The 9046-nt window shown below is 38.7% G+C and overlaps 1 protein-coding gene across 1 annotated transcript; it reads right to left on the bottom strand.

Annotated features, from left to right (window-relative positions):
* Nucleotides 1-4139: 4139 nt before the first annotated feature.
* On the bottom strand, nucleotides 4140-8446 carry mettl6 (methyltransferase 6, methylcytidine). Its single transcript, XM_079626572.1, has 5 exons — nucleotides 7824-8446; nucleotides 7620-7754; nucleotides 6119-6289; nucleotides 4983-5124; nucleotides 4140-4891 (listed from the first exon to the last, which is right to left on the bottom strand). Exons 1-5 carry the CDS (start codon nucleotides 8085-8087, stop codon nucleotides 4746-4748), a joined length of 858 nt encoding a protein of 285 aa, XP_079482698.1. The 5' UTR covers nucleotides 8088-8446; the 3' UTR covers nucleotides 4140-4745.
* Between the last annotated feature and the right edge of the window lie 600 nt (nucleotides 8447-9046).

Raw genomic sequence — 9046 nt, 5'->3', positions numbered from 1 at the left:
ACCAACAACAATAATCAGACACACCTGGATTAATCAGTTTGTCCAATAATGGCAGACAGGAAACAAAGGAGCTGGCAAAAGTTCAGGAAGTAGTGCAGCTGCATAAAGCCCATTCTCTTTCTATTTCAAAACACACGCACGTGTCCCGGACAAGCGTTTCGCCTAATATCGAAATTCTATGCAGACCAGTAAATTACCAAACAATTATCTTACCGTCATCGTGAGGTGAAAATGAGGACCCACTCTGCCAGACTCTCGTGAATGTGCTTATCTATAGCACGAAATGTATTTCTCGTACCATTTATTCGCCAAAAATAGTTTTTGCGTGCATATGATACGCAGTTTCGCGTGCATATGATACGCACTTACTCCACATCCCTAATCCTACGCAAGGGGTTTGTAGTGCGTATCATTTACACGCAAAAAACAACAACTATTTTTGGCGTATAAATGGTAGTGGTGGGCAGATTGAGGCTTCGTGAAACAATGAAACAGTTGAAGCAAATGGCTTCGTGAAACAATCCGACACCCATCTCAACGGTGACACCTAGTGGTCATTTGCAGGTGTCGATCTGAAACAACCTTGACAACTAACGCATTAAAAAATTCGTTTTTTTATTATTATTGTATTTTTCTAACATGTGAAGCTTGTAACCTGTAGGCTCCTCACTGTGCATAATGTTATTTTGGTCATGAAAAATGAATATTAATAAAATAAATCAAGCCACAATGTCTAACTTTTTTATAGATTTTTTTTTATAGATTTTCATTCAAAAATATTAATTTCTCTGCTGTGGAAGGACTTAGCATACTTCTTTTTTTTACAGATAATTTATCCAGCCTTTGAAAATATCCTCTCACAAGGGACACTTGTTTATGGCATACAAAGATATGTTTTGCAAGGACATACACATGAGGAAGCCTATGTATATATCTATTAATATGTATGTATCTATATATATATATATCTATGAATCTATCTGTCTATATATATTTCTATCTATTCATCTATTAATGTCATGTGTCACTATATGTACTCTGTCTGTCTCTAGCCTACACATCAGTCAATGTGTAAATTTAAATGTAAGCCTAAATATAACTAAACAAATCGCATGTCATATCACCAAAAATCCGCTATCTCAAAATCAAACTCCTCTCACAAAAACCCACGAGGTCAAGATGCGTTGACTTCACTTTTATACAGATGTGCGATTGTGTGGTCTGTTCCCGACCCTGTCAATCAAACACTGATTCGGCGGATCACACCTGAAACACTTCGAGGCTTCGTTTGGCCATAGTCACGTGACATGGGTGTTTTGAATCACGCTTCGGATCCATACTGTCTATGTTCGGATCAGTGTTTCGAAACATCTGCGCTTCGGGATCTCGCAAAGCTTCGGAACGACTGTTTCGCGTCAGCCATCCAAATGGCACGATAAATAAAACGCAGGGCCTATCTGTTTATAAATTCAACAGTCTGTAAATTCCTTCAGAAAACAGCGTGTTGCGCACTTAAGCGTCTTTTCAGACGCAAATCTAATTTGAAGTACTTTCTGATGGGAGCGGCAGCGCAATACTTTGATAAAAAAAAAAAAAAGTTTTAATGAAAAACCAGGGTAGCCTACCCTTGATGCTTATGGGTGTAAAATATCTTAATTTGTGTTGATGAACGAAAGACTTTGGAACTTGGAACGACGAGGGGTAGTAATTAATGATATAATTTTAATTCCTGATAGAACCTCGCTCAGAGACACCACTTTTTTTTTTTTTTTTTTTACAGTAGGTTACTGTCCCACGGCTCTCGGCCCGCCCGGCTTCATACCACAGTAACGTTAAAGGAGAACTCCGGTCAATTTTAACATTGAGCTCAATTTTTAGTAAATTTGGAGTGCTGTCAATACAGAGAACAACGACAAAAATCGGTGTTGCCTACACCGTGTTATCCTATTTTTAAAATTTGCACCCTATTGACTTGAATGGGGCAAGTTTTAAACCTGCTTTTATCCTCTTAACATCTTTGATGTGTCATTACAAGTGCCCAGCCATGTTGAGTGATTCCTTCAGAGTGAACACGAGTGGATCTGACTGCAGTAGATGTGAAAGATATGAATAAAAATGATGTTAATTCAGCCAGCGCAAATACCTGTATTAACTCGACAATCGACTACTTTGGACTTCGACCGAAAACAGGAAGTAAACACAGGTATGTGCGCTGGCTGATATAACATCATTTGTATTCATATCTTTCACATCTACTGCAGTCAGATTCACTCGTGTTCACTCTGAAGGAATCACTCAAAATGGCTGGGCACTTGTACTGACACATCAAGGATGATAAGACTAAGAACTGGTTAAGTTTAAAACTTGCCCCATTCAAGTCAATAGGGTGTACATTTTAAAAATAGGATAACACAGTGTAGGCAACACCGATTTGTGTCGTTGTTCTCTGTATTGACAGCACTCCAAATTTACTAAAAATTGAGCTCAATGTTAAAATTGACCGGAGTTCTCCTTTAACAAAACGTCAATACTTTAGCTCATCCATGAACCATGATTTCTACCCGAGTCCGTCGGATTCCTTTCCGTCGGCTGAGAAGATGGAGACAACCATGCATGCTCACTCACGGAGTTATCAAGATACGCCTTTGTTTTGAATAAGTTAACTGTATCGGCGAAAATTACATATTGAGCATTTAACATGATTTCATGACGTTTGGTTTAAACATGAAACATGCTCAACGCTGGTTGATTTAAGTTTTCAAAAGGAAAATATTTCGTTGTCGGCAGGATTCGAACCTGCGCGGGGAGACCCCAATGGATTTCTAGTCCATCGCCTTAACCACTCGGCCACGACAACTTGATGACAGCACTCGGTCGGGTACTCTTTTCATCAGGGAACGCGCGTACGGTGGCCGGGATGGGACATGTTCGGTTCACTTCTTTTTCTCGTGGCCACAACATATAAACTCGTGGGAATTTGATATGTTGTTACCACAATATTTTATTTCGTGGCCACGAGATCATTTTGTTGAGGTTACGACATCGTTATGTCGTGGCCACGCGATGTAAAGTCGTGGCCGCGAGATCATATTTTTGAGAGAATTAACGACATCCACGAGTAACGTTAACGGAACCACCACACCGGTCAATACAAATTCAAGTTTTTTTTATTTATTATTCGAACATCTTTTCGTGCACGTATAATATTTTCCAGGCATTTTGTATGAATCCATGGAGGCGTCCGGGACCGTTCAACTAGTCAATTAATCCGAGTAACGTTATTTCATTCAAGCCAGCAAATTTCCGACGAAAAAGCCCATTCAGCTTAAGAATGCGTTTCATATGTCTAACTTACCATGTCTGCACTACATCTTGATATTCCTAATCCAAAGTAAAATGTTACGGTAAATTCAGGTTGATTGGGAGTGGAACACTTTTTGCCATTGAGATGAGTGGGAAAAAGTGTCCTATTCAACCTGAATTATTTCATCTGTCATCTCCATCTCCGACTGCTGTTTACACAGTATTGACCGGTGTGGTTCAACATATCTCGTGGCCACGAGAAATAGATGCCGTTTTCTCAAAATATGAAGTCGTGGCCACGAGAAAAATGTATCGTTCGCTCATATGATCTCGAGGCCACGACTTTACATCGCGTGGCAATATTGATGTCGTTTCCTCAACAAAATGACCTCGTGGCCACGATTTATTATCACGTTCCCACGATTTAATATCTTGTGGCAATATTGTCACGTTCCCAGGAGTTTATGTTGTGGCCACGACAAAACTAAGTGAACCGAACATGTCCCCTCCTGGTCATCTTGCCGCGCGTGTCTATGTATATTTATTTAGGCACGGTTATTTATGCAGATTAAACTAAGTATTATTGTATCGGTGTGATTCCAATGTGTCCCCATCTTAGTTCTCCAACCCAATGACAGCTACCGACTGGGGTGAACAGGGAAATCAGGGTTCGCACAAAAAGGTGGCATGTTGCACCCATATACTGTAAAAACAGGTGCACGTTAGAAAGCTTGAATGTTATTTGTAAATGAAAATGTTTTAGTTCCCTGACCGGGAATCGAACCCGGGCCGCGGCGGATGAGAGCGCCGAATCCTAACCACTAGACCACCAGGGACAATGCCACATTCACATATAAATTTCAGCATGTGCCCTGAACAGCTTAAACGATCTTTGTACATTATACAAACATACTCAAAAATTCCACGATCTGCCCAGCACACCATACACTATCTTTGTATATTACACAAACACACATATTATATTCAGCAATATTACCTGACTGTCACTGTACTGATGTTACTGTTCACTGTACAGCTCTGCTTTATAGTTGAATTGAACTGATTTCAACTGTGATGTTCTTTACAGTTATTGAACTGAATCCACACTGAACTGACTGCATCAGAACAATGACACTGGTTTCTTTTTAGAGCTGCTTTACAGCAAAATTGAACTCTGTTTGCATCACTGATACTGTTATTTTCCTGTTTCTTTTTTTTTTTTACTGTGAAGCTGCTTTGAAACAATCTGTTTTGTATAAAGCTCTATATAAATAAAGATGACTTGACAATACCCAAGTCTAAAATGAAGAATTCCAAATAACGGAAAAATCTGCAGATTTTATTTCATTATGAGATAATAAAAACATTTGCGACAGAAAGTCAATAAATTACTGGACAAGACTGGTCAAAAAAAGGTTTAAAAAAAATATATATGCTGGTCATTATGAGGAAACAGGTTTGCAAAATTTACTCTGCAGGAACACTCGGGGAACACACAGACCCTCTTTTTTATTCACAGTTTCTCTCAGCACATACTCGTTCACAAGAGTCTCAAATCCTGCCTGTTGGAACAAACCAGCCAAGTACTCTATAAGAAGAACAAATGAAAGAAAAAAGAAACAATACATTAACTTCAATGCAGTAATACAGATGTTCAAAAACAAGCAGTCTATACTGACCTCTTGAGAAGAAAAAGGAACGGGTCCCATCCTGTCTTACATAGAAATTCTCCCCCAGCTTATTGCCGGACTTAAACCTCAACATGGCATGATCGTACAGTCCATAGTCTCTGAAGAGGACAATACCTCCTGGTCTTAATACCTGTGAGTTTGTTTAAGAAGGACAACATTACTTGAGAAGGCAAAGAAACGGAGTTATGCAAAGACACATGAAAAAAATCACCATCTGTTGTTTACTTGTTTTAAATAAAAAGTTAGTAGACTGATAGAACCTCAGAGACAACACAATTTGTTTTAACTTTTTTTTTTTTTTTTTTTACAGTAGGTTACACTGTCCCACGGCTCTCGGCCCGTCCGGCTTCATACCACAGTAAAGTTAACAAAACGTCAATACTTTAGCTCATCCATGAACATGATTTCTTCCCGAGTCCGTCAGATTCCTTTCCGATGGAGACAACCATGCTCACTCACGGAGTTATCAAGATACGCATTTGTTTTGAATAAGTGAACTGTATCAGCATTTAACATGATTTCATGACGCTTGGTTTGAACATGAACATGCTCAATGCTGGTTGATTTAAGTTTTCAAAAGGAAAATATTTCGTTGTCGGCAGGATTCGAACCTGCGCGGGGAGACCCCAATGGATTTCTAGTCCATCGCCTTAACCACTCGGCCACGACAACTTGATGACAGTACTCGGTCGGGTACGCTTTTCAACGTTCGGTTTACTTCTTTTTCTCGTGGCCACAACATATAAGCTCGTGGGAACTTGATATGTTGTTGCCACAATATTTTATTTCGTGGCCGCGAGATCATTTTGTGATGTACACGCGATGTAAAGGTCGTGGCCACGCGATGTAAAGATTGTGGCCGCGAGATCATATTTTGAGAGAACGACATCTATTTTTCGTGGCCACGAGTAACGGAACCACCACACCGGTCAATACAAATTCAAGTTTTTTTAATTTATTATTCGAACATCTTTTCGTGCACGTATAATATAATACTCGAGAAGGCAAAGAAACGGAGTTATGCAAAGACACATGAAAAAAATCACCATCAGTTGTTTACTTGTTTTAAATAAAAAAGTTGATGCACTGTGATACCTTAAACCACAGATTGACCACAGCAGTACCTTAAAAAGTTGTTCTAGGGCTCTCTGCATCTTTTCAGGATGAATTGCAGACAGAACAAATATCAATGTGGCAACATCCACTGTCTCCACTTGTATGGTGGCCTGTAGATCATCCTTAGTGAGGTCACACTGGAACGCAAGGCATCGCTCAGTGCAATACAAGGCATTTTGCTGCAATAATAATGAATAAAATCAATAAAGACAGAGTAAATACAAAACAATTAACGTATGAATGTGCAACATTATATGGCTGGAATGACCAGATGTGGGTTTTAAAGGTTAGTTCACCCAAAAATGAAAAGGAGCCCAATTTACATTCAAGCCATCCTTGTGTAGACTTCTATAACAAAAGTTATATTAAACATACCCTTCCAAGCTTTATAATGGGAGTGAATAGTACCTTGTAGCTAAAAAAAAAAGTGCATCCATTCATCTTAAAAGTAATCCATACGACTCCAGGGGGTTAACAAAGGCCTTCTGAAGCGAAGCAATGCGTTTTTGCAAAAAAAATATTCATAATTATAACTTTATAAACAGTAATCACAAGCTTCCGGTAATGTCTGTTCACATGTTCATGAGAGAGTCTAGTTCTGGCATATGACGTAGGACAGGAGTAGCGCACAGCAGTTACCGCAAGCCAGTGATTATAGTTTATAAAGTTAAAAATATGGATATTTTTCTTTAAAAAACACATCACTTCCCTTCAGAATGCTTTTATTAACCCCCTGGAGCCGCGTGGAGCACTTTTAAGATCCATGCGTTGAGTGCGTTTTTTCAGCGCTTCAAAAAACAAGGTAACATTCATTCACTCCCATTATAAAGCTGGGAAGGCCTGGGTATTTTTTAATATAAGCTCAGATTGCGTTTGGCTGAAAAAAAATAAAGTCATATACACCTAGGATGACTTGAGACTAGGGATGTCCCGATCAGGTTTTTTTGCCCTCGAGTCCGAGTCATTTGATTTTGAGTATCTACCGATACCGAGTCCCGATCCGATACTTCTATAATACGTACATAAAAAAAGAATAAAGAAGAGCGAAAAAACAGATCCAGGATGTTCCTTAATTTTTATTGAATTCACCTTATTTTAACATTCAACAACTCTGTTAACAAACAGAGCACTTATGTGAGGTAGCTTGAACAATCAAGTAATAAATAACATAAATTCTTCACTTTTGGTGATGTCAACAAAGTGATGTCATGCCACACGCGTTGCTGTTTCTGTGTGGAGTCAAAAGGGTCTAACTCTGTGCCATCGCATAACTATAGATGTGTTAAAAAATAATGAGAATATATATACATTACATATATCCGAGTCCTGATCGGGAGGTAACGCCCGATTCCGATCGAGTCTGAAACCACGTGATCGGGCCCGATTTCCGATCATGTGATCGGATCTGGACATCCCTACTTGAGACTGAGTAAATTATGGGATCATTTTTAAATTTTGGGGTGAACTAACCCTTTACATTGAAAGAAAAATCAATTCCATCACTTTCACCTTCACAAACTCAACAGCTCGTGGAGAGAAGTCACAGGCATAGATGAAGATACTGAGATCCTCTTCCAGGAGGGGGAAAATACAGTTTCCAACCCCACAACCAGCCTCCAACAACACCAGCTTCTGTCCTTGAGACTGAAAGAATAGTTATGATCATCCATACGAACTCAAACACGTACAGCAAATGCGTGCAAAATCTTTTACCTCTCTGCAGTTTTTCAGTTCATCAAACTCTCTAGTGGTCCAATGTCTGTCTTTGAAAAAGTTCGTCGTGTTTCTTTTATAAAATAAGTCCCAGTTTTTCTGAGCATCCGTTTCGAGTTTCTGCTGCTTGAAATCTGAGACTACCCGGTCACTTCTGAGTTTCTCCATCTCTTCTGGTGCCAGTGTCCTTTCACTCAGATCAGTGGGCTGATGGGGGAACACATCTAACCCATCTAGCGAATCTAACTTACCTGTCACTGACATGACTGTTTAAGCTCCAGCTCTTTATGATTAAAACTGACGACGACGACTTAAAATCGGATGCTGTGAAATTATATCAAAGAAGTCCCAGCACCTTAATATAAAAGTTACACACCACCATCTCAATGAAAAGACGCCCACAATAGTTTTAGATACTTGCATATACTTTAACTACCGATATATTAGGCGATCTAAATTATTAAGAGTAAAAATATAGCGGTTTATCTACGTAATACGAAAGCTCAAAGATTGAAAAGATCGCATGTTGCCATCATCTACGTCTTTACTCACTCTCACTCGCGCAAATGCTCCTGCGGTGGTGGAGGATCAATATCATAACCGTCACCGCCACCTACTGGACTGGATGAGACGCGCACGACGACCTTGTTAACCTTTCAGACCAATCTTTGCGAATTGGACAAAAACACTGTTTTTAATGGTATTAACTACTATGCTGGGCCAGATTTAAACAATTATACTATAGCCTGCTATGATGAGTATACATTTTAAAACATTTCAAACGTCTTATGGTAACATCATTTTAACCATCTATATAAAAAAACGAGGGAGGTATTGAAAACTTAGAACAGAAATTTATAACAAAAAATTGTCAAAACAAAACATAAAAACCTTAAAAGTATCAATTTCTCCCCTAATTACATTTGTGTGTGTGCGTGCGTGTGTGTGTGTGTGTGTTTGTGAATGTATGTGTGTATACAATTAGAACTCTTACAAACTAATTTATCCTTGAACATTATTCTTAAAGGCCTATTGTTATTTTTAAAGTAATTTTGTAGCATCCTATAGCAAAGTCGTGCATATTTTTATGTGAACAGTATAAACATAAATCATAATTTAGTTATTTATTACTTTTGTATATCATTTTGTACTATCAACACTTCAGAACTATCTATCTATCTATCTATCTATCTATCTATCTATCTATCTATCTATCTATCTAT

This window comes from Phoxinus phoxinus (assembly GCF_949152265.1).
Source record: "Phoxinus phoxinus genome assembly, chromosome: 10".
NCBI lineage: Eukaryota > Metazoa > Chordata > Actinopteri > Cypriniformes > Leuciscidae > Phoxinus > Phoxinus phoxinus.
This window is presented reverse-complemented; position numbering and strand designations above follow the sequence as displayed.

Excerpts from the sequence above, each read along its gene's own strand:
- mettl6 (XM_079626572.1), bottom strand. The coding sequence starts at position 8,087 with ATGTCAGTGACAGGTAAGTTAGATTCGCTAGATGGGTTAGATGTGTTC. Across the intron at positions 6,290-7,619 it reads GAGCTGTTGAGTTTGTGAAG|CAAAATGCCTTGTATTGCAC; the intron begins GTGAAAGTGATG and ends TTATTATTGCAG. Across the intron at positions 4,892-4,982 it reads TTCCTTTTTCTTCTCAAGAG|AGTACTTGGCTGGTTTGTTC; the intron begins GTCAGTATAGAC and ends TTCTTCTTATAG.